Source organism: Tarenaya hassleriana, unplaced genomic scaffold (genome assembly GCF_000463585.1).
Source record: "Tarenaya hassleriana unplaced genomic scaffold, ASM46358v1 Cleome3, whole genome shotgun sequence".
NCBI lineage: Eukaryota > Viridiplantae > Streptophyta > Magnoliopsida > Brassicales > Cleomaceae > Tarenaya > Tarenaya hassleriana.
The window spans coordinates 6,486,176-6,511,855 of record NW_010966177.1 but is presented as its reverse complement, the minus strand read 5'-3'; the positions used below and the strand labels follow the sequence as shown (position 1 = coordinate 6,511,855).

At 37.0% G+C, this 25,680-nt stretch overlaps 5 protein-coding genes and 1 pseudogene across 7 annotated transcripts; 2 read left to right on the top strand and 4 right to left on the bottom strand.

Annotated features, from left to right (window-relative positions):
- Nucleotides 1–5,560: 5,560 nt before the first annotated feature.
- On the top strand, nucleotides 5,561–9,708 carry LOC104819762 (NAC domain-containing protein 37-like). Its single transcript, XM_010549999.2, has 4 exons — nucleotides 5,561–5,850; nucleotides 7,488–7,658; nucleotides 7,779–8,050; nucleotides 8,922–9,708. The coding sequence occupies exons 2-4, from the start codon at nucleotides 7,493–7,495 to the stop codon at nucleotides 9,564–9,566; spliced, it is 1,083 nt and encodes a 360-aa protein (XP_010548301.1). The 5' UTR covers nucleotides 5,561–5,850; nucleotides 7,488–7,492; the 3' UTR covers nucleotides 9,567–9,708.
- Nucleotides 9,709–13,850: 4,142 nt separating this feature from the next.
- LOC104819760 lies at nucleotides 13,851–15,011 on the bottom strand (annotated as a pseudogene).
- Nucleotides 13,851–16,274, bottom strand: LOC104819761 (histone H1-like). 2 transcript variants are annotated; one of them, XM_010549997.2, is made up of 3 exons: nucleotides 16,041–16,274; nucleotides 15,485–15,956; nucleotides 13,851–15,211 (listed from the first exon to the last, which is right to left on the bottom strand). In XM_010549997.2, the coding sequence occupies exons 2-3, from the start codon at nucleotides 15,954–15,956 to the stop codon at nucleotides 15,198–15,200; spliced, it is 486 nt and encodes a 161-aa protein (XP_010548299.1). In that variant the 5' UTR covers nucleotides 16,041–16,274; the 3' UTR covers nucleotides 13,851–15,197. The 2 variants fall into 2 exon arrangements, with proteins under 2 accessions (XP_010548299.1, XP_010548298.1); XM_010549996.2 differs by lacking the exon at nucleotides 13,851–15,211 and having other exon boundaries at nucleotides 15,394–15,956; nucleotides 16,041–16,273.
- Nucleotides 16,275–16,905: 631 nt separating this feature from the next.
- On the bottom strand, nucleotides 16,906–18,347 carry LOC104819758 (peptidyl-prolyl cis-trans isomerase Pin1). Its single transcript, XM_010549995.1, has 2 exons — nucleotides 17,909–18,347; nucleotides 16,906–17,264 (listed from the first exon to the last, which is right to left on the bottom strand). The coding sequence occupies exons 1-2, from the start codon at nucleotides 18,141–18,143 to the stop codon at nucleotides 17,140–17,142; spliced, it is 360 nt and encodes a 119-aa protein (XP_010548297.1). The 5' UTR covers nucleotides 18,144–18,347; the 3' UTR covers nucleotides 16,906–17,139.
- A 417-nt stretch (nucleotides 18,348–18,764) lies between these two features.
- Nucleotides 18,765–20,108, bottom strand: LOC104819757 (60S ribosomal protein L8-3-like). Its single transcript, XM_010549994.2, has 2 exons — nucleotides 19,615–20,108; nucleotides 18,765–19,262 (listed from the first exon to the last, which is right to left on the bottom strand). The coding sequence occupies exons 1-2, from the start codon at nucleotides 20,052–20,054 to the stop codon at nucleotides 18,920–18,922; spliced, it is 783 nt and encodes a 260-aa protein (XP_010548296.1). The 5' UTR covers nucleotides 20,055–20,108; the 3' UTR covers nucleotides 18,765–18,919.
- A 670-nt stretch (nucleotides 20,109–20,778) lies between these two features.
- Nucleotides 20,779–25,674, top strand: LOC104819756 (filament-like plant protein 5). Of its 2 annotated transcripts, none has more exons than XM_010549992.2 (6): nucleotides 20,779–20,885; nucleotides 21,542–21,696; nucleotides 22,031–22,229; nucleotides 22,457–24,812; nucleotides 24,919–24,979; nucleotides 25,169–25,674. In XM_010549992.2, exons 2-6 carry the CDS (start codon nucleotides 21,571–21,573, stop codon nucleotides 25,571–25,573), a joined length of 3,147 nt encoding a protein of 1,048 aa, XP_010548294.1. In that variant the 5' UTR covers nucleotides 20,779–20,885; nucleotides 21,542–21,570; the 3' UTR covers nucleotides 25,574–25,674. The 2 variants fall into 2 exon arrangements, with proteins under 2 accessions (XP_010548294.1, XP_010548295.1); XM_010549993.2 differs by lacking the exon at nucleotides 20,779–20,885 and adding an exon at nucleotides 21,292–21,423.
- The last annotated feature ends 6 nt before the right edge of the window (nucleotides 25,675–25,680 follow it).

The window sequence follows — 25,680 nt, the reverse complement described above, 5'->3', positions numbered from 1 at the left end:
AAGAATCAAAGTCTAATACCATAAAACCATTACATAAATAACCACACCCATAATATGTAGTTCCCAAATACAACTTAACACTTATATCAACAAACTCAAACTTAAAACCTAGACTTAGAAGGACCAATACAGAGACAAGATTTCGTCGAACTTCTGGAGCATATAAAACATCATGGAGATACAATATCCGTCCGCCTCGCATTCTCAACATGCAAGTTCCGATGCCAAGGACTTCTGCACTTGAATTGTTCCCCATATACCGTGCGTTATCATAATGAATTTTTAAAACGCTATTTTTCTAAAAAAGTATATAAAAGAAAATAACGTTTCAACACATAGATCTAATCGATATCTTAGTGTCGAGTTTTTTAGTTCTACCACAATCCACAAGGTGTACAACGATATTATTTTTTTTTATAGTTTTTTGTATTCTCTAATTTTCAGATATTATTAAATAAACAATTTAAAGTTATGATAGATTATATCATTATCTATTATAATCTTAAAGAAATGATCTATTCATGGGATGGGTAGGTCAATATTCAGTTATATATGAGGTTCTATAAAAACATTTTTAATTGGGGAAAAGGCGAAATTCGACAAGATAGTAAGATGCATGTATAAATAAATCCAAGAGTTAGGAGGAATGTCGTTGTCACAAAGGTTTTGGAAAGATCCTTGATTGGACCCCACACGGGATTTTCTTATAAAATATCTCTTAAAATGATTTTTGCCATAATCTTGTATACTATACATACTCTTATCACCGGTTTAATCTTCAACAAACTTACCTGGCTAATTATTAAATACTGTTTTTTTAATAAAAGTGTATTTTTTGGAAAACTAAATCGTGTATTATCTAATACTTTTATTATAAACTCTAATAAAACTAAATCTATAACTTATACTTTGAATAATTGTTTCGTTTTAACGTTTTCGTGCTATGTCTACGCCTCAAACATAAATTTTTCTTTAAAAAAAAACAGTTGATGTTTTTTAATGGATAAATCATATATACAAGAATTGCAATTTCAGCAACGATTTATATCACCGTGTATGTATGTATGTATGTATGTATGTATGTATGTATGTATGTATGTATGTATGTATGTATGTATGTATGTATGTGTGCGCGCGCGCGCGCGCTTTGAAAGAGAACGACAGCTAAAGACAAACTTGGAGATGTCAAACAGACAGAGAAATCCCCTGTTTTAAAAAAAAAAATTAATTCATTAAAATTGGTTAAAGTGAAACATTTAGCACTATCCATCTATCTCTCGCATTCATTTTTTATTATTTTATTCATTTGATCCTCTATGTGTCATAACTGTTTCCAATTTATAAATATTTTTAGTACTGCCTTTTTTTTATATAACCTTTTTTACTATAGGTTTTTAATAATTAACCTCGCTTCAACCATTGGTTTATAGAATTTAATGATAGTTAATGCCAATGGACTGCTGAATTAATACTTAATACTCCATCTGTTTCAAAATAAATGTCTGTTTTAGATTTTTTTAAAAATATAAAAAAATTCTCATTAAATCACATTTTCATTAATATTCTATTGAAGTTGGATATTTAAAATTAAGGACAAAATTGAAAACTTTACTAAAAAAAATCACCTGGAAATAATATATATTTAACAACGATTTTCTTAAATGACTATGTTTAGAAATGCAAAATATCTAATAATTTAAAAATGGGTAATTTTCGTGCCCTGTTTCAAACATTAATAGTATCTATAAATCTATATGAGGCGTGAGAAGTAAAATGAAAATAGATTAAAAAAATATTACATAATAGTAAAATAAAGAAAAAGGATTTAAAAAAATAAAATATGAAAGGGGTTCACCGCCCAAGCTTGCGGGGAAGGTGGTGGGACCAAAGGAGTGAGAGAAGTAATGATGAGGTCCGCCCCATCAGCGGCCGACCCACCACCGTCCTACGTGGACTTCTCCTCTCCACAAAAACCCAATTTTATTTGCAAGAGAATCACCGAAAACATTAATAATTTTTTTATAATTAATATATCTCAATTGTAATTTTAACGAAAACTAAATCCTTTAAATATTATATCGAAAGTATATAATTTTTACGATTGTTTTCCACTAAAAAAGACATTAATTAAGTTTAAAAAAAGAATTGGAATATTTTTGCTATAACTATACTTTAAATATTCATTATCATATCTTATTTATATAGACCACTTTTGGCGCGCATGCATAATTACCATAGTTTATTTCGTCTCCTATATATATAATTTTTGTAAATACATAAAAATAATAACATACAAATCTTGTTCCTTACGAACATGTAATAATAATATGGTATGAATACAAAATTATTGAATTCTAAAAAGAATGCAAAAATTAATATTGGAACAAAATTTATTTTTTATAATCAAATAAAGAGTTCATATATATCAATTAAATGGTAAATGAAGAAAAAAAAAGATGAAAAACAAACGAAAGAAATTCAAACCATACATAATTTTTGAATTTTAGATATTTATTCGTACAATAGATATGAATGTTATATAATCAAAGATATTAGACGTCAGTTAACAAAATAGAAATATATTACACCTCGGAGTATAAAATTACCATTACGGATAAATGTAAGGCGGCATGCTTTTTGAATATATACGAGATAATATTTTTATTTTAATTGTAAAAGCCAAAAATTATCAAGGGAATAAAATGTGAAGTGACACGTGCATGCACGTAAGCCTCGTTCCGAAAATATTTGTCAACGGCATATTAGGTTTCGTGAAAAAGAGAAAAAAAAATTGGAATAATGGTGATTTCGAGTCATGATCACAGAGCCTGCATTTTTTTTTTTTGATAATCGAGAGGTTCACCTCGGCCTTCGGCCCAACCTACATTCCCTCAGATCTGAGAGCAGCCTTTAGAGGCCCGGTGATAGAGGCCCAGAGAGCAACCCCCTCCCAACCGAGAAAACACCCCCTCCCTCCCCAGCAGCTGGATTCGAACTGGTGACCGGGGCTCCAAGAGCAACACCCTTTCAACCACTCGCCCACTACTTACTGGGTCAGAGCCTGCATTTTGCAACTTTAAATCATAATAATCCGTAACCATTCCCTGGTCCACGTCTTTCTTCCCTCCTTTATTATCATATTATTGTCCATTTTTGTTGGGCTCTAATCGAATAGCAAAATTTTTAAAATAATTATCACAAAAAGCTGTTAGAAAGTTTGTATAAACATATATTTTAGAATTTATATTCGTTTTAGTAAAAATATAGGTATAGTATAAAGACGCATGTAATGAGAATATTTTGCAAATTCCCGTAATTCGAAAACAGTTTTTAACATAATTCATATTCAAGGTAATGTTTATATATATATATATAGGTGATAAACATTTATAGTAAAAATTGAAGAATTGATCTATATATAATTTAGAGTACATCTTATCCTATACTAATTATTGCAAGTCTATAAATTAAATATTTATATCAAAACTGTGTGTGTGTGTGTGTATACAGAGATGCAAAATAAATGGTGAAAAGAGGTATATATATATATATATATATGTAAATCTATTAAATTACATATGATCTCTTAATACCTGAAATATCTCCTCAATACAGATGGATTTGATTTTTCCAATAAAAAATTATTAGGTTTTTTTTATATATCAAATCAAGAATAAGCGTATGTCGACCACTTTGATAATAAAAAAGAAGAAAAAACGGACGATAGTCTCTGTAAGAATATTATAGATATAAGATTTACATTTAACCAAAAAAAAAAAAGAAGAAGAAGAAAAAGCATCTAATATTTGTATAGGTTTCGGTCCAATCAAGATCAACTTATTACACAAATTTTAATTATTACATATATTCTGGTCACATGTCGTCTTTTATTATCGACATTCTACCTAATATAAGTTACATCGTGTAATTAATTAAGGATGATTTAAACAAATCAAATCGTATGGTTAATTATATTATATATAAACATTCGATAATTATGTACGAGTTTTATTATGTTATATGATTATAAATAATATATTCTTTTTTTAGATATATATGTATGTAAATTTGGAATGTACATAGTACATTATCATTGAAAAATCACGTATATTATGTAACTCGTTACATAAAATTTAAAAATGAGAAACTTTCAATCTCAGCCACCTCGTATTATTTATATAACTATGACTACAAAATGTCTTATATGTAATATAGAGTAGGAAAAAAACCCTAAAAATTTATGAACTTATATTTTGGAGTAATATTAATTCCTAAACTTGTAGAGGTGTCTATTAATTCTCAAACTTGCAAAATTGAACACGTTAAATCATGAACTTGTTAAACGGTTCCATAATCATCCATAGCGTTATTTGGTCAAAAAAAAGAGTTGACTGATCCGACGTGGCATGTGATGTGACGGTAATTTTCTGAGTTGGTTCGCCATGTTACGCACCACGTCGGATCGGTCAACTCGTTTTTTTGACCAAATAACGCTATGGATGATTATGGAACCGTTTAACAAGTTCAGGATTTAACGTGTTCAATTTTGCAAGTTTGAGAATTAATAGACACCTCTACAAGTTTAGGAATTAATATTACTCCAAAATACAATTAAAAAATTTTTAGGGTTTTTTTTCCTATAGAGTAATACAACTAAATAATTTAATGTACGATCAATTTATCTATTACCAATTAGCTTTAAAAGAAATGTGAATCAATAATAGAAAATTTTCTTTTTTAATAATTCAAATCGATAAAGTGACAATTCTCGTATATTATTATTATTGTTGTTGTTATTATTTTCCTACGGATATATTGGGGGAGCTTGTGTTTGCATATATTATTAGTATTTTGCTTTGTTTATCTTCTACGTAAAGAACATAACCAAATCCACCAACCGCTGAAGGCCACGTGGCTCTCGAACTCCTCGCTTCTCGAGAGTACTTGTCGCGAAATCATTGGGAGGCCGTAATGGATAATGCAATTGACTAATATACCCTTGGTTAGACAGATTAACAATAATGCTAAGGGTATTTTGGTAAATTGAAAGATGATGTGAAACAGGCGGTCGGTTTCACGTGGAGAAGGGACAAATACACGTTGTGTGCCAGCGTGGCATTTTCGGTGTGTCAGAATGTTTTGCAACACTTAAAACAGTGACTGCAAAATATTGGCTTTGCGTTAGTGAATAATTTAGAAGTTAATCGAATGTTTTAGTGAATAATTTAATTGAGTTTATTGAAGTTTTACTGATGTATTTTTCATAAGATATCTAAAAAATTCAAACGTGAATTTGCCCTATTTATCAATTAAAAGCCAATGCATCGAAGTTTTATCCTTTTTCTTAAAACTCGGCATATACATATAATTGTTGAATATTCAATTATTGGAAGAATGTAAAATAAAACAAGGGAGGGATGACGTAAGCAAATGGGGGGACATAGAGAAGGCCATGCGCAATTGAGCGGTCCACACTTCTCTCCCTTCCCTGCCTTAACCTTTTAGACTTCTGCTTATGATATATCCTCTCTCTCTCTCTCTCTCTCTCTCTCTCTCTCTCTCTCTCTCTCTCCTCTTATGATATATCATCTCTCTCTCACTCCCTCTTTCACTTCAAGAACTCACCCCAAGAAGAAACTAAGATTATATAATCTCTCTCGATCTCGATCGTTATCTCTCTGTTCTTCGTCAGATCTTTCTTCTCGATTTCTCTCTCACCCGTGTTTCGTATACGTTGTCCATGGCCATCTTTCTCTTTTAAAATTTCGATCTGTTGTTAATTTTTCATCTTCTGCTGGAAATTATCATCACCAAGATACTCTATAAGTTCGTATTCGATATCGAAGAAAGGTAAGAAAGAACACGTTCATATGTTCACAAAGGGTTTCAAGAACTCGGAAACTGAAATACCCTATAGCTTCTTTTTTTTGTAATGATTCATTCATGTGTGTTTTTTGCTTCTCTTTGTTTGTTTTTATCATTTGCATACACACTTACATATATATACACAGACACTTGTGTCTTTGATCATTTTCTCTTTGCGGTTTTATTTTCATAACTTTCTTCTGAAGAATCTCTTCCTCAGTAACGGTTTCAAGATGTTCGTAAGATGGATGGGGCATTTGCATGAATCTTTTCAAGGGCCTTTATATATATATATATATATATATATATATATATATGAACCATTAGATTTCTCCTTTGTATTAGACCTGCTAACATAGAAAAAAAAAAGTTTCTGAAGCTATGCCATGGATATTCTCGACAAGCTGACAAAAGAGTTCTTCAAATTCTGTCCAAAAACTGCCTCTTCTCCTTCTTCTTTATCATTCTTCTCTTTTTGCAGGCTCCTTTATATTCTCTCTCTCTCTCTCTCTCCATTTCGTTTTTGTTTTTATAATATCATGCTGTCTTTTCAGTCAAAATGTTTCAAATATTTACATATTCATGTCGTATAACAACCCTGCCTATATATTTTTTCTTCTATATGTTAAATGGGTAATAATTTCCTGTTATTATTTCATATTATTAAACTTTATTTCTAATAATCCTGTGTGTTGCATTTTTGGAAATTGGAATAACGATCGAAAAATATATTTCCTGTTGTGCTATCTTATGTACTTAGCCTTTCAAAATCGGAATATAGAAAACAACAACATCGAAATTCAATACCTTTTGATAGTTTCTTCTCTGTTTTTTTTTTTGGGGGGTTGTGGAAAAAGCCGTTTTTGTTTGCATGCATACAGAACTAGGGTTAATATATGCACCAGCGTTGATTAATAATACTGTAATTAGCTAATAAATTAATGTTAGAAATATATAAACCCCGTTTCTTGATGCATGATTCCCATCATTCACCGCACACAAAAAGACATCATTATGAGCCCAATCCCTCTACATTTCCGTTTCTTTAATTTTGGAGCCTCTGTCCCAGGCCGAAGCTCCGTTATCATCTCTTCAATGCAAAACCTAACTTTCATGTTTTTCCTTTTTTTTTTGGTTCGGACATAAATCTAGGTTCTTATTCACCTCTTCTCCTCTTTCACTATAAGCCCTCATATCTTATGCCTTTGCATATATGTCTGCACGTAAATTTATGTATGTACATGCATGTATGTAAAGTATCATGCTATTATGCATGTGTATGTCTACATATGCATGTAAATGAACCGCATGGTGTATTAAGAGAGGTGGAAAATGAGTGGTTTCTCACCACAAAAATGAGAAGATGATTATACCTACAAGAATTTGTCGCCTATAGACTTTGATTAATGATAATTATTTTCTTCTAGAATCTCCATCTTTTTATTCCATTTCAATTTCTTTTCACATCTGCTTTTTCTCATTTCATAATTTTGTTGCTGGATATATAGAGTGGAAAAAAAGTTATATTATCTAATGACCTAATACACATGCATGCGTACATACACATACATAGATACATTTATACATACAAACTAATGATTGTGTTATTGAAATTGGAACAGACAGAATGGAATCAATGGAGTCTTGTAGCGTTCCTCCCGGATTCAGGTTCCATCCGACCGACGAAGAGCTCGTGGGATACTATCTGAGGAAGAAGGTTGCATCACAAAAGATCGATCTCGATGTTATCAGAGACATCGATCTCTACAGAATCGAGCCATGGGACCTACAAGGTAAATTATTATTCTTGCCATATATTGCTATGATAGAGAGTATACGCACGACTTTGATATACGTATATATATACGATTAGAACAACTGATGTGAATGGATCAAAATGGGATGATGGGCAGAGAGATGCAGGATCGGGTACGAGGAGCAGAACGAGTGGTACTTCTTCAGCCACAAGGACAAGAAATACCCGACGGGGACGAGGACTAACAGAGCTACAATGGCCGGATTCTGGAAAGCGACCGGCCGAGACAAGGCTGTCTACGACAAAACTAAACTCATCGGGATGAGGAAAACCCTCGTGTTCTACAAAGGACGAGCCCCGAACGGCCAGAAAACCGATTGGATCATGCATGAGTATCGGCTCGAGTCGGACGAGAACGCACCTCCTCAGGTACATATATATATATCATCAATTTCATATCCATTAAGCAAATTAATGTCATAAATTCTTACATATTTTGGACAGACTAATTGATTACGTCATAGAATCGTTTAGGATTTGTGCTTACTTGTTGTTGTTGGTCGGTTCAGTAGAATATATAGAAACTTCCGTGGGGTATAATTAATATAATATATAGTTTTCCTATTTAACGGGGACAAGACACTTTTGTTTTAATTAGGGTACTTTGTCTCACAACCTCTTTTGTGAGACACTTGCTGACTTTTAGACAAAAAGTCGTATGTCTTTAAAATTCTCCTTTAGACCAAAGTTCATTCTTCACTTGGGCTAGGGCTATATATACATATATATATATATAGATACGGTATGTCTCGAAATATATTCTTTTGATAACTTGTATGGATAAAATGTTAATTAGGTATGTGATGATACTCTCAGTTTCATCTTTCTCTAACTAGCTTCAGCATGTTTATTTTTAATATTGCATAGAACTATATAAGTGTATGAATTTGTGATATTATCAAAGTAAAAAATAAGCCTAGATTCTTGAGAAACTATACAGCATGCATATATATATATATATCTTAGCTTTTTTGTGGTCTCACACTTTTAAGGCATGGCCTTGCAATGCCTCAAAAGCGAAATTCCTTTTGCCTTCTTTGTGTTTTGACATTATCGTATGGACAAGAGATCAGTTCTTTTTATACCATAAAGAAAGAAACTAAACCTTGATAATAACACCCCATCATCTAATTTTTGGACTGTTTTCATAATAATCGAGTGACAAGATTACAATTATTATATGACCAATGTACCTGTAGGAGATTTTATTGTCATAATCTCGTCATTTTTCACATTACAGGAAGAAGGGTGGGTGGTTTGCAGGGCTTTCAAGAAAAAGGCAAATGGGCAAGCCAAGAACATGGGAAATTGGGGGACAAACTGTTTCTACGACAGTGGAGTGGTGAGTTCGGTCATGGCTCCGATCCATTACATATCTAATAAGCATCAGCAAAATATCTTGGACCGGAGTAGTTTCTTGATGTGCAAGCAAGAGCTAGAAGGGTTGGAAAGTGTGAACTTCATGATCAATTCCGACCCGTTCATCGAGCTCCCTCAGCTCCAGAGCCCTTCCCTCCCTCCGACGAAACGGCCTTCGAGCTCGATATCCATAACTTCTGATCATAACAATAACCACAGAAGCCAAGAAGAAGTGGATGATGAGAGCTTCAACGTTCTAATGAACGGAAACAAGAAGCAGAAGAAGCACGTGGCGACTTCTGATTGGAGAACATTTGACAGGTTCGTCGCGTCTCAGCTCATGAGCCAGGAATTGGACGGAAACCACAGCAACGGTCACGGTGATTATAACACTGAGATGGCCGAGACAATGGCTTCGTCGTCTTTGTTGATGGAAAGCGACAGAGACGAAGAGAACAGATTCATCAGTGGGTTATTACGTTCGAGCTCCGACTGCGATATTGGGATTTGCGTGTTTGATAAATGAACAACAAAATAAATACTTACAGAGTGCGGGCCGGGGAGGGAGATGAAGTGACGGAGTTGATATGTTTGGTACGTCGCTACGTAGAAAATACATTATATAATATTGATACTATATAACTACATATATTATTCACATACATACATTAATTATATATACTAGCTTTCCATATATATATATATATATATTACTTGTTATAAAAGATGAATGCTTTGTGGATGTGAAAGGAGTGACGATATAGAGCATGTACTGTTGTGTTGTGTATTTGGGTTAGGTTTTAATTTGGTTGAAATGTGAGATGGAAGGAGGAGGGAAATATATATATATAGACCAAAAAAAAAAAAAAGAAAAAAAGAAAAGAAAAGGAGGGATGTGATGTGATATTTGGTGGAACGGCAAGGCTTTGTGATTAGTCTATTTCATACACTTGTGGTGGACCTCTATATATGTCTACCCTTTGCAATCTATCATCTGATTCTCCCTTCATTCATTTCGTTGCTTTGTTTTTTTTTTTGTCCATAATTCCCAAGATGGCGCATTTTGTGACACGGGGCACTTCACTTCACTATGGGTAATCCAATTAAAGATTTGGAGAAATATTGGGAGTTATGGAGAATCATAAATAAAGTTGTAAATTATAGATTTTTTTATAGATTTCTCAATAAGTGAACATAGAGAACGGACGGGATGTGTTACACTTCAAGTTGTATGTACTTATACACACGCACGCAAACTATATATTTTAGGGGGAATACACACAATTAAATTATTACTGCATTTTAGATTATGAAAATGAATTGAGATTTTTTTTTGATAACCTGTAAATTCACCGTGTTTTCGGCCTAACTATATATGTTAGAGGATCAAGTCCATATGAATAAATCTCTCTAAGTGGATGCTCGAAAAAGGGTTAAATGCTAATCTATGTATATTCTTTTGTTACACACATGCATGTATCTCCTACGTTTTCCTATTTGTGTAGGATATATACGTGTATAACGAGCTATTATAATGCAAACTTAGCAAATTTGAAGGCGCAAGTTGAGTTTGCATATATATATATATATATATGTATGCATGTATAACGAGCAAATTTAACAAATTTGTTATGACGTTATAGTGTGTGTGTATATATATATATATATCAATTTGAATTTGTTATAGCGTTATATAACCCACTTTTCTTCTTTTTTGATTGAATACGGAGCCAAGATTGATTGACATTATGGGCGAAAAGGAATCAAAAGTAATAAAAGCTTTTTCAGGACGGCTTCTTGTTATTTACCAGTGGCTACGTTCCACGTAAACCAAAATAAAATTGCAATTTAGGAATAATAAATGCACCGCTTTTAATATTTACCAATTAACACAAATGATTAATTGTCTCCTTTAATACTGCCACGTTAAGATTGACACAAGTGTTACAAAATAACACGAGTGGTGACGTCACACATCTCCAAATGTATTTGAAAACGTTGTGTTCGGCCAATTAACGGAATATTTGGAATTTTACATCATACTATATACATATGTATATATTCATATGCTTTTTCTTCATAAGATGAGTTTGCATTTAATAAGTATGGTCAAAGATATTTGATTTGAACAATTAAGAACAAGTTTATTCCATTTTCGTTCTTTAAAGGTAAAAACAAAAGGGGGAAGAATTTGAGCCCATAACAAAAGCCAACAAAACTCAAGCGAAGAAGCAATACAGAATCTATCTATCTACCACCCAATGGCAATACAGACACAGCCACGTCAAAGAGTTTTTCTCAGTTTTGAAGATTAAGGGTATGGAGATATGAATCAAAAAAAGGAAGTGTAGAGCGAGGATTGAGGACCTGCAGAGGCGTTTCGAATTCATTAAGCTCTTTCGCCTCGGATATGACATATATATATATATATATATATATGACAAATAAAATAAGAAAGTAATATTTATCTATTTGTAATGCATGCATTGTTATTGAAATTTATTGTCCAAGACAAAATAATTTTGCCAAACGACATTATATATCAATTCAAATCCAACTTACTTCTCCTAGTGGATAAGGGTTTTTATTGGACCGCATGTATGCATATATATTATAAGTGTGAAATTCATAGTATTAATTAATGATCCATAGCTTCGACAATGTTATAGAAACTAGGGTTGTGTTGATCTTGTTTATAGGCTCGTAGGGATAATTAAACAAATAGGGAAGTGGGCCCGGGAGATGTCGAGCGTGCGGTTCGTTGGGCATGCTTTGTCGTCCATAAACAGTTCGTTCAAATGCCCTACCATTCCCACACACACACATATATATATATATATATATATATGTGTGTGTATACATATATGTATGTAATGTACATGTACATGTACCTACCATTGTATTTTTATTTACATCATTTAGAACATGGTTTTTATACCAGGGTTATGTGTTTTCCCTTTATTGGGGGTATTGGTTTAATATCATAGGGACACTTGTACGTATTGTTGTAAATATACGTAATATGTATGTGTGTTTTTTGTTCTATGTATTCAAGCATTTCCTATACTTATCATATGTGTATTTATATATATATATATATATAAAAACATGAACCGTGGATTGTATGCATGCATGCATGCATGCAATATATTTTTTTTGGTTAAAATTTGTATCATGTATGCAATATTAACAGGTTGTATTTGTATGTTCTTTCCTAACTCATTGGAAAATCATTCAAATTCACGTTTGAAATTAAGTTTTTAAAAACCGAATAAAAAGATGGATATTATTATTCATATATAAAACTTTACACGACAAAAATCCGCATGACTTTGGAATTAACTTTGGAGGGGACAACGTTAACTATAAATTGGTCAAACACATGCCAAATTTGGGGCGCCAAACCAATCAGTGGATTCACTTTTGTCTTAAGGACCAAAAAAAAAAAAAAGAAAAAAAGAAAAGAAAAGGAGGGATGTGATGTGATATTTGGTGGAACGGCAAGGCTTTGTGATTAGTCTATTTCATACACTTGTGGTGGACCTCTATATATGTCTACCCTTTGCAATCTATCATCTGATTCTCCCTTCATTCATTTCGTTGCTTTGTTTTTTTTTTTGTCCATAATTCCCAAGATGGCGCATTTTGTGACACGGGGCACTTCACTTCACTATGGGTAATCCAATTAAAGATTTGGAGAAATATTGGGAGTTATGGAGAATCATAAATAAAGTTGTAAATTATAGATTTTTTTATAGATTTCTCAATAAGTGAACATAGAGAACGGACGGGATGTGTTACACTTCAAGTTGTATGTACTTATACACACGCACGCAAACTATATATTTTAGGGGGAATACACACAATTAAATTATTACTGCATTTTAGATTATGAAAATGAATTGAGATTTTTTTTTGATAACCTGTAAATTCACCGTGTTTTCGGCCTAACTATATATGTTAGAGGATCAAGTCCATATGAATAAATCTCTCTAAGTGGATGCTCGAAAAAGGGTTAAATGCTAATCTATGTATATTCTTTTGTTACACACATGCATGTATCTCCTACGTTTTCCTATTTGTGTAGGATATATACGTGTATAACGAGCTATTATAATGCAAACTTAGCAAATTTGAAGGCGCAAGTTGAGTTTGCATATATATATATATATATATGTATGCATGTATAACGAGCAAATTTAACAAATTTGTTATGACGTTATAGTGTGTGTGTATATATATATATATATCAATTTGAATTTGTTATAGCGTTATATAACCCACTTTTCTTCTTTTTTGATTGAATACGGAGCCAAGATTGATTGACATTATGGGCGAAAAGGAATCAAAAGTAATAAAAGCTTTTTCAGGACGGCTTCTTGTTATTTACCAGTGGCTACGTTCCACGTAAACCAAAATAAAATTGCAATTTAGGAATAATAAATGCACCGCTTTTAATATTTACCAATTAACACAAATGATTAATTGTCTCCTTTAATACTGCCACGTTAAGATTGACACAAGTGTTACAAAATAACACGAGTGGTGACGTCACACATCTCCAAATGTATTTGAAAACGTTGTGTTCGGCCAATTAACGGAATATTTGGAATTTTACATCATACTATATACATATGTATATATTCATATGCTTTTTCTTCATAAGATGAGTTTGCATTTAATAAGTATGGTCAAAGATATTTGATTTGAACAATTAAGAACAAGTTTATTCCATTTTCGTTCTTTAAAGGTAAAAACAAAAGGGGGAAGAATTTGAGCCCATAACAAAAGCCAACAAAACTCAAGCGAAGAAGCAATACAGAATCTATCTATCTACCACCCAATGGCAATACAGACACAGCCACGTCAAAGAGTTTTTCTCAGTTTTGAAGATTAAGGGTATGGAGATATGAATCAAAAAAAGGAAGTGTAGAGCGAGGATTGAGGACCTGCAGAGGCGTTTCGAATTCATTAAGCTCTTTCGCCTCGGATATGACGGGCAAGTTGAACGTCCTTAGCCATGATGGTGACCCTCCTGGCGTGGACTGCGATGAGATTGGTATCTTCAAAGTTCAAACAGTCCAATCAGGTAGGCTTCCGCCGCTTCTTGGATTGCAAGAATAGCGTGGCTCTGGAACCTCAACTCCGTTTGATTCGAAGAACGAAAACGTTGGAATGTAGGTACTTTGAATGACTCAGAAATCTCACGGACGAAACGTTGGAAGGGCAGTTTCGGGATCAAGAGTTCCGTGCCCTTTTGGTACTTTCGGATTTCGCTGTCAGGAAATGGATGCTTCTTTCTCAGCAGAATTCTGATGGAGGGAATCAAACGCGAAAAGAGAGTTTCATTACCGGAGAGCCACGGTTCCGGGGCGGTAACGGCGAGGCCTCTTGACTCCACCTGCTGTTAGTGTTTTACCCCTCCTTGCAACCTTCATTTCATACAAGAGAAACCGATTATACACTTTTCCCCAGCTCGAACAACTTGTGATTACAGATTCAAAAGCCTAATAAATTCCAGAACGAAACTTTCCCACAAACAAATCTTCAAGAAACATAGCGCAATTGTAATGAAAAGTCTCATAATACAAATCGGAAGTCATCACTAGTAAACCTCCAACTACAAAGATAATCATCCTCACCAATACACCGCCCGCCACGATCTAGAGTTCATGATGTAACTTAATGCTAATTTCCAGATCACTATACAGAATTCCAAAGAACAAAAAAAAAAAATTGGAAGTAGCAGCCAGAAATCATCGAGATTTTATGGTTCGGAATGACAAGAGTATGAACCTAATCGATGGAATCATACGACGGCAACCCACTAGAACATGAATGTGAAATTGAAATTTGTAGCGAACAAAACAAATTCACGAAGAGAGAGAGAGAGAGAGGCCACAGCCGCGAGTTGCTTTCGCGGGCTCTTGTCGCCGGTGGATTTACGAGCGGTTTGCTTGGTACGAGCCATTGCAGCTGCGAAAAACACCGATCAAAAGAACAACAATGACGTCTTCAAGACCTTGATCCGAGAATTTTTAGGGTTTCGAGGACTTACAGGAGACGCGGCGAAGAAGATCCTACAAGACTGAATTTTGCTCTGTAACTAATTCCGTTCCGCCCCCTTTATATAGCCGCGCGGTTCAGTTAACCCCGCTCAAACCAAAACGGCTAAAATATAAATTATAATTAGCTCTGTTTAAACCAAGTTTAATATTCGCTAATTAAACAGAATTAACCGCTAATTAACCATGGTTAGCAACCGTGAGTTCTCTCTTCCCCATTTCTCATTATGCACCATGGATTTGTCTAAGGAAAAAAGAAATAGAAAACCCCCAAAAGAATAAATTACAGAAAGGAAAGTTTTTTTATTTATTTATTAAACCCTAATTATTTCAGAGATTATACACAAAGGTTATACTTCAAAAGCCGAAAGAGACACACCTGAAGAAGAGATAGTGACAAAGCTCACACAGAAGATGGAATCTGACAAAAGGAAACTAAAACTTTTTCTTCTGTAGGAAGAAGCAGAAGCTCTCATGGCTTTCTTAGCAGCCGGTGACTTGATGGACTTGAGTTGTCTGGGCTTTGCCTTTCGTGTCCGGCTTACCTTCTTCTTAGTGGCGACTTCGTGCTTGTTCACGGGCATCGTCTTTGCCCATGTCGAAGAAGATCGAGCCCTTGTCCTCGTCCTGGTCGAGGATCTCGGCTTCTTCGTTGTCTCTGACGCAAGCTTGTAAGAAGCTCTGATCTTCACGAGCTTGCCTTTCGTGGCCAAGATCTTCAGCTGCAAAGCTAGGGTTTTTCGGAAATTAGCCTTGAGTACGGACTTTTGTTTCTCCTCTACGAACTTGGCTATGGCGTATGGGCTCGATCCACTCTTCTCGTTCAGAGCCAACAGGGCATCCTTTATCATCTGCAAAACCACCCAAAAGAGAAAACCCATAAATAAAAATTCAATCTTTCTAACAAAATCAAAAGATCAGAAGAGATACGATACCAGAAAGTATGGAGGGTGAGTCGCAGTTTTCGGTTTCCGCGGCTTCCTCTCCTTTAAAGCCTTGGGTTTCTCCTCCTTTTTGCAGCTGCCGCCTCCGCCACCGCCGCCTCCGGCTTCTCCTCCGTCGCCGGATCCAATTCCGGCGGATGCTTAGATTCGATCTCCCCTTTGTCGGACATTACAGAGGATTGAGTTTCTCTCAACTTTGTCTTGTCAAAATAGATTGAGGTGTGATATTTTTGGCGCTAGTTTTTCTAACCCAAATAGCAGCGTGAATTGTACATCTGTCATAATACAATTGGTGATTGGAGTTTAAACCATTTCTTTTATCTAGATTCACTGTCTTCAACTTGTAATGTATTGCCAAAGGTTGTCTTAGCAAATTGCCACAAACGGGATATATATATATAATATTTGTTGTTGGTGTCTTGTTTTGTTGTGTTAGCCTGCATATTGAGCTGCTTTGTAGGGAGATCACGGTCGGTAATTTCTGGATCAAAGTCAAATTCGCCGATCATATTTTCCACGCCAGTTTACACGTGACAACGTGGCAGTCTTCGTTCACAGTAGATTGTGGTGAAAACAGTTAAAGGTGTGTGTTTTCTTTCGAATCTAAAGACTCGATTTTTGCAACTGTCCGTGAATTCTCTTCCCCAAAGTTTGGAAGTTTCATAAGCAATGGAACCCTTGCTTAGGGATTTTGTCTATTTTTTTGAGATCTTACTCTCACCAGATCAACATTTAAAAAAAAAAAAACCCAAGACAGAGATCTTTCGCACGTTGTGTTGTAATAATATCATCTTTAAGAGTTGCAGATGGTAACATGACCATTCTTCCTGGATGATTGGAACTGATAAGCAACAACTTAAAGATAAAAACCCTCAAAGCATTTCAGAAACCAAACCCTGACAGAGCAGAACAAACCCACATAGAGTAGATCACAAACTAAGAACACAAGACAATGAAGATCATCCCGGTCATTACCAAAGGGTTGCATATTATCAAGCTCTACAAGAAAATGGGAATTGATCGTATGTATCATATAGTGCAGAAATCAAGAACAATAACCAGAATCAACCCGGAACTTGTGAATTCTGGATCAACCAGTTCTCTTAATGATGTGAACGCCACTGTCCGTGTCAACAATGTCGCTTATCTCGCCCACTTTCAGACCGTATGTCGCATCCTCAAATGGTTTCTGCATCTGTCCTCGGCCAAAGGGGCCTGAAAACCGTGCAAGCAGCGTTAGATTTCAGTCTCGGAGTTGAAAATAACCAACAAGACTCATCGGAATCAGTATCAGATTGAAGAATGAACTGATCTATTCTGAAATCATATACACAAACGATCCTTGGGGTAAATCTATTTGTGAAATTGGAGCTTTATCTAATCATGTGTTTGTTTCACTGTAAAAGCTATGAAACATCCATACTTCCTATCTGCTTAAAATGAAAACTCGACAACACAGATCTGATTCAGAAAAATGGATAGGGAAATATAAGAAAAACCTAATCCTTGTGCCCTTTCTCTTTCAATTGTTTTAATAAATGCAAAACTATACAGGAAAAGATCTTTACAATTGCGATTGAAATCGATATTCAATTGGCTTAGCAAAATTTAATTGCCTCAATATCCACCCTGCAGATTAGTGTCATCTCCTACATCTTGTTCGTCACCGTATAGAACCTGGGTTTGCATCCTGGACCATGAGCCGCAAAAACCCTAAACTAGCCGATCTAATTCTACAGACTGCGAAATCAACAATCTGCGGTTGACCAAATCGATGTTTCATTTCCAGTAGAATCTTGAAAACGAAGGAAGACAAAATTACGACGGAGAGAGAAAGGGCAACGAGAGAGAGAACAAACCGAGATCTCCGCCGCGCTTGGCGGAGCTGCAGTCGGAGACACGAGTAGCGACCTCCTCGAAGTTTGCCTTGCCGGAGACGATGTCCTCGCGGATCGACCTGAGCTGCTCGACGGCGGCGTCTCTGGTGGTGGACATGATGACCTTGCCTTCCGGATCCTTCCACGACGCCTTCCTCCGAGATCCCTGGTGCTTTATCAGAATGTGAGAAGCCCTAACCTGGTCTCTCGCCGCCATTTTGCTCTTCTTCCGGTGATGATGGCGATGCTGCTTGTGTAGCTCCTCCTTCTTGATTCTCGGCCTCTCCTCCGTTCGATCTTCCGACGAGATCGAATCCTTCTTCCGTTTCCGATCTGAATCTATCTTCGCAGCTTTGTGATGAGATAAGAGAGAGAGTGCGTCTTTGAGGCGGCTCTTTTCTCTGGATTTTTTGCCCTAACGGGAAGCCTTTTTATATGGCTGATTAATTTTAATATATGGGTGATTACCAATTTAATTATCCTCCAAATCATTTCTAATTACATATTTATACAAAAGTAGTTATACATCACCTGGCCCTTTGTTCCATTTACCAATGAAATTAACATTTTAGTGTTTAGATTATTATATTATATTTCTACCAAAAAAATTTGTGAAAATTATTAGAGTACGAATATATCATACGATATGAGAACTATGTATGATACGATGTATTTATTGGATAAATGCATTGTTTGTTCATTATTTATTTTGCATATTTGATAAATAATGACATCTATGTATCGTTATGAATAATCCTCAATTCTTTAGTCGTTAGTCATTGTGGGAGACAATGATTATATATCCGATATTTTGAAAAATTCGATGATAAATTTGAACGGTTTAAAATCCTATTCTACATATAGAGATCTCGAATATTGAAATACCCGAATTTCAGTTTCGGACTCGGATTCAAAACCATTAGCACTGAATCGAGAACGAAGAGTTCGAGTTTCAACACGCAAGAACGCCGAGACAACAACAGTAATCTTCTTCTAAGCCTTGTCGGCCTTGGAAGCCGTGGCGGCGGCTTGACCTCTGAGACGACCGGTCCTCCTGGCGGCGATAAGACCGACCTTCTGTCCAGGAGGAGTGTCGCGTCTGACCGTACTGGCGTGACCGATGTGCTGATGGTTACCTCCTCCGTGCGGATGCTCGACCGGGTTCATAGCCACACCGCGAACCTTCGGCCAGCAGTTCCTCTTGACACGGAACTTGTGGTAGGCGTTACCCGCTTGGAGGAGAGGCTTCTCGGTTCTTCCGCCACCCGCGACTTGCCCGATCATGGCCCTGCAGCCACTCGGGACGATCTTCTTCGAACCAGACGGAAGCTTGATTCTGAGGAAAAAAAGACATGGGTTTTCAGTTCTGTAAGAACAGAAGTAAACCCTAATGATGCTTCGGACAAATTCATCACCCAATGAGATCCATAAAAGACAATGCTTGAACTCAGTCACGCAAGAGCAGGACATGGATCTGGGAACGAAGAACAAAAAGACTATGATGCATATCAACAAAGATATCCGAAGACATCGGCATTCGAATCAGATTCAAAGCCGACACATTCACAACCAAATGTTCCAAATCATAATCTCCACAAACCCAACAAATCCTCCACGGATTCTATAGCACACAAAAGCACCAGCAAATCATTTGAAGATCAGCAATGAAAAGGGGCATAGAAACAAACCTAGTGGTGTCGTTATCTGGGTTGTGAGCAATAACAATGGCGTAATCACCGGAAGCCCTAGCGAAAACACCACGATCACCGACGTGGTGTTCGACGTTGCAGACGACAGCTCCCTCGGGGATAGATCTGAGCGGGAGGACGTTTCCGACCACGAGAGACGCTCTCTTACCACAGTACACGAACTGACCAGTGTACATACCCTCGGCCGCTACGAAGAGCTCCTTCTGCTTCTTGTAACGGAACGGATGTCGGAAAACGACACGAGCAAGTGGCGCACCACGGCCAGGGTCGTGGATGATCTCGGTGACGACACCCTTGAGGTAACCGTTACGCTCGCCGAAGTCGAGACTCCGGAACTTGGCCGGACCCTTGCGGTGGTGGGTGTGAGACTTGAAGACGGAACCCGCACCCTTACGCTGAGCTCTGATGACTCTACCCATGGCGTCGTCGACGGCGGGGGAAGAGGAAGGAGATGAAGCGAAATGAAAGCTAGGCCTGGAGGGCTCGTTTCGTCACATACAAGCACGATTTTTTCATGGGATGGGCCCTCAAAACCATAATGGGCCTTCAAATTATATAATGGGCCGTTACAGTGAAATTAGATTGGTCCATCATTGGCCCATGTAATTTATTTCTTGAAGAGCAGATTTATAAAGAACTGCATTGGTAAATAAAATTCTTAAATGAGATGTGACAGGCAAGGTTCTAAAAACCTCGTATGGAAATTAAAAAGCATAATATCTGATATTAGAATTTTGCTCCAAACATCTAATTTAAAAATAGATCGGAATATTAGTTAGAATATTCATAAAAAAATGAAAAGCATTATTTGTACGATTTGAGATGGGCCTACGTAATCTAAGCCCATATCCAATTGAAGGCCCAAAAGGAAAAAAAAAAGCCGGGAAATCGCGATTTTTGAATCCTTGGATCAGTCAAAATCATAAATACGAGACTAATCACGTGGAGGTACCACGAGTTTATCCATGCACCAGCACACAGTCTAACGCTACTCCTCGTATAATCTGCATTTTATTCGCAAAAACATTTATTTGTTTTTTTGCGTTTTCGGAAAAAACAAATAAATGCACACAATAATTGAAAATTAAATTTAAAAAAACAAAGTTCAAAAGCGACAGCCCAGGCGCATATTTCACCCACCCGCTCCTCCCCCTTCTTTCTGGCACACGCTCCTCCCACTTTCTCCTCTCTCTCTCTCTCTCTAGATGTTCTTCGTTCTACGTGCGCTCTGAGTGTGAATCGTCTCTTTGGTACGTCGCTTTTGATTACGTTTCATGTTTTTTTCGTTTCTTTTCCTGCGATTATGATCGTTGGTGTGGAAGCAGAGTAGCTTGAAGACAGTAGTGTGATTCTTCGGTTTGAAAATTTGAATGCAGCGTTCGGTTTTTGGTTTGTGTTCTGAATTCGGACATTTTAGCTGCCGGTGATCGTGTTTTACGTTAAAATTTTCGCCTCATGTTGTGGGAACTTGTATGTTGTTTTGAATGTGTGTGCGTGCGTATACGCTCACCCTTTCCATAAGCGAAGCTCGTAAACACTTGCATAAGCGTTTCTCATGAGTTTGTGACTTGTGATTGCATATTTGAGATGGATTTGGGGCTTATTTTGGGCATTATATGTTTTTTTCTCGACAAGAAACAATTATTGTCAATCATTCACCGCCCAAGAGAAGAAAACAACGAAACAGCGATTGTCGAGATGTGGAAAAGTGTTGCCTTTTTTTTCAGGGATAGAAAGTCTTGCCGGTTTCATTTGGTGAAAGTAACGTTAAGGAGTAGACTTTTTGTGGTGTGTTATTTCTATTCTTGGATTTTAGCCCAATTCGAATTGCTTTCATGTTCCTCCAGTACGGTTCTTTGTTTTATTGCTCATTTCTCGCTTTTTTATGTGCTCTATGGATTCGCAGATTGTTTGTTTTAGGCTGCGTAGAGCGAGATGGAGGGTCGGGTTTGGCCATGGAAGAGAAAATCCTCCGACAAAACTACAACGGAGAAGCCAGTAGTAGCTGCGTGCGACTCAGTTGGTGTTTCTTTGTCCTCCTTAGCATCTCTCGAAAATCAGGTGAGCTAATTAGGCTCGAGCTCGGCATGAGATTGTTGCCACATTATGTTATGCTTTGCCTTTATTGTTTTGTCTGGTGTGTTTTGAGATTGAACATGATCAGCAGAAGAAGTTCGAGCAAGTCTTGCTCAAATCATGAATCTGATTGGAGTTTAAACCATTTCTTTTATCTAGATTCACTGTCTTCAACTTGTAATGTATTGCCAAAGGTTGTCTTAGCAAATTGCCACAAACGGGATATATATATATAATATTTGTTGTTGGTGTCTTGTTTTGTTGTGTTAGCCTGCATATTGAGCTGCTTGTGTTGTCTAATGTTTGCTTTGTGTGACAGGAGAAGTGTAAAAACACAAACTATGTTCAGATTACTATGGAATCCTACACGCATATGGGTAGACTTGGAGATCAGGTCAAATTGCTTGAGGATGAAGTTAAGGATCTTAAAGAAAAACTCTCTACTGCACACTCAGAGATTAAGACTAAAGAGAGTCTGATACTGCAGCATGCCAAAGTTGCTGAAGAAGCTGTTTCAGGTAAAATCCAGATAAACCACCAATCTTTTTCTCTGGATATTGACGAGGAAGGAAATCAGAAAAGCCGGTTTTTGTATTCGTTCATGTTTTGTCTTCATGGGCAAGTTATATGGAATGTGGTTTTAGTGTCCTGCTTTGCCTACTAGGATGCAACTTGCTTTGTCTTGCTTTTACTCTGCAAATCATGCATATCACTCTTAATGCTGATAAGTCCTTTTTTTTTTCAGGATGGGAAAAGGCTGATGCGGAAACACTGGCACTCAAATGGCAACTTGAATCTGTCACGCTCTTAAAGCTTACGGCAGAGGATCGAGTGTTACATTTGGATGATGCTCTGAAAGAGTGCACGAGGCAGATAAGAAATGTGAAAGATGAAAGTGAGCAGAGGCTGCATGACGTGATTCTTGCTAAAACTGTTCAATGGGATAAAACAAAAGCTGAGCTTGAAGGACAAATTGATGAATTGAATCAAGGACTGCTACGAGCAGCTGCTGATAATGCAGCACTCTCTAGATCGTTGCAAGAGCGATCAGAGATGATAATCAGGATCAGTGGGGAAAAATCTAAAGCAGATACCGAAGTGGAAATTCTCAAAAGCAATATCCAGTCATACGAGAAGGAAATTAGTTCACTGAAGTACGATCTGCATGTAGTTTCAAAGGAACTCGAAATTCGCAATGAAGAAAAGAACATGAGCATAAAGTCAGCAGAAATGGCAAATCGACAACATCTGGAAGGAGTGAAAAAGATAGCAAAACTAGAAGCAGAGTGCCAGAGGCTCAGAGGGCTTGTGCGGAAGAAGCTTCCTGGTCCCGCTGCTTTGGCACAAATGAAGCTAGAAATTGAAAACTCAGGGTATGAGTTCGCAGACTCTCGCTCACGCAGAAGCGGGTTTCAATATCCTGGCCACAATGCACCACCAAAGCCAGACATTTCTGCTGATAAGTTGGAGTGCAAAAAAGACAACACACATTTTAGTAGATGTATGTTGGAAATGGAGGAAGAGACAAAGACACTTAAAGAACTTCTGGCTGCTCGTAATAGTGAACTGCAGGTCTCGAGAAACCTATGCGCTAAGACTCTTGGAAAGCTTAAGATTCTGGAAGCACATGTCGAGATGCTTAAGCATGATAAGATTACTCCAAAATCTTGCAAAACAAATCAATCTGAAAGTCCCTCCAGTGGACATGCTACCTATCCGCCTAGTGCCACCTCGATATCTGAAGATGGGTTTGATGAAGATGGAAGTTCCTCTGAATACGGGCCACCAATGTCATCAGATTCCAACAAGGTAGCAGTGTCTAGGAGTATCAACAGTTCCAACAAGCCTGAAACTTCTAACAGACTGGAGTTAATGGATGACTTCCTGGAGATAGAGAGATTAGCGGCAAGTGATGCAGATGGAGCTGTCTCAGCTTCAAATTCTTCAAACAGCACCTGCAGTAGTAAAGTCATAGACAAACTCCCTGCCAGTGACTCCGAGCAAGATCGTGCCCAAGCAGAATCATCAATGGAAAATATTAAAAGTAGTGCACATGATCAGCTGTTTTCAGTGATCCATTCAAGAATTTACAAGGTTTTTGAATCTCAAGAGGGCATTAGTGTCAAGAAAGTCATCGAAGCTGTGAAACTTGCTATCCAGGAGGTGCAAGAGTCATCGTCCCAGCAACTCTCTGGCTGTCTGATTGACATTTCTTGCATAGATGCTTTCCCTAGAGCTGGTGATGAAACCGGTAAGGAGCATAGTTTGTTATCTCAGAATATTGAACGTGGCAACAATGTGGTCAAGCCTACAAAACAAGACTTGGATGCAGCTATATCCCATATCCACCGCTTCATAATATCAGCTGTAAAGGAAACAGCACAACTTCATGAGATGCATGAGCAAGGACTGAGTGAGAGCTTAGATGACTTCTGTGCATCAGTGGGTAAATTTCCAACAGGTGAATCAAGCCTTGTTGACATTGTTATAAAGCTCTCTCACATTTTGCGTCTAGCCACTGATGGTTCCCTGGGTTTCAAGCATCATAGTAATGAGTCCTCTGCTATGGACTCCACAGTTTCTGAATGCGTTGACAAGGTTACATTGCTAGAGAAAAGGGTCGATGAACTGAATTCCGATGCATCAGGAAAGATATTCATTGATAGGGCTGGTAATCCATGTTCTAAGGAAGAGATTCCACATGATAACAATGGTCTTGATCTGGATGATACATCATGCAAGAGCTTGTTGCAAGAGCTGGAGCAGGTGAAGCTGGAGAAAGATAACGTCTTGCTAGAATTAGAAAGGTGCTTGCAGAAGCTTGAAAGCTCAAAGCCGGAGTTGGAAGAAAAAGAGAAGCTCATATCAGAGCTGAAATCACAGCTCACTTCCTCAAGAGACCTCCTCGGCCTGGCAGAAACCCAGCTGAAATGTGTGACCGAATCCTTTAAATCCCTCGAACTCCGAGCCGAAGATCTAGAAGCTGAAGTTAGACGTTTGCAATTAAGGACAGAAGATCTAGAAGTCTCTCTCTCGAAGGAAAAGCATGGTCATGCATGTACTCTCGCCGTATGCAAAGAGCTTCAAGAGAAAATGCAGAGGTACTGCTTAAATGTTCAATGTGTTGATCTACATCCAAAACAATCAATTATACTTTCCGCTACAAAGTTTTTTGCTGTTAATCTAACCTTGATTCTCATATTGCAGGAATGACACTTGCAGAAAGTGTTCATCGCCCATGTCTCAAACCCGACTCCAAGATAAACAGGTACACTTCCTTAGTAATATCTTTCTCGTTTTCGTCTAGCGTTTGGTCACCGTTTCATTACAATTACTTGTAATTTCCACCATAAAAATGATACAAAAAGTGATCCGGTGAGTTGCTACAAGACATTCTGAAACTAAAACAGGGGAGAATGAAGCAAAAAGCATTACTTACCGTTTTCTGTTGTGACAGGAGAAAGAGATAGCATCAGCAGCAGAAAAGCTAGCAGCTTGTCAGGAGACTATTCACCTTCTCAGCCAGCAATTGCAAGCATTGAAGCCACCGACCAAATCACAATCCCCCGAAAAGCTTAAAACGCAAGTTAACTCCGAAGGGTATTCCCCGGAATTGAGAGAAAGGGACGGGAAGGAAAGCATCAACGACATTTTGGCGTCAACTGGCCATGAAAACACCTCTGATTCTGCATCGAATGATTCTGACATGGCTCGTTCTTTTAGGTACAGGGCGGACTCAGCTCAACCCGTTCATGCAATCATCAAGTCTAGTTCGTTTTCTTCATCTTCCAAAGGAGAGAACGAGAAATATACTCGAGGGCTTGGCAGATTCTTTTCGTCGAAAACGAAGAGTGGACGTTAAAGCACTCATCATAATCATGCAGGGCATTTGTGAATTCTACATCACGTCTGGTTTTTTTCCGTACATTCAGGGGATAACATTCTCGTTATCCTCTCTCGCTCTTTCCC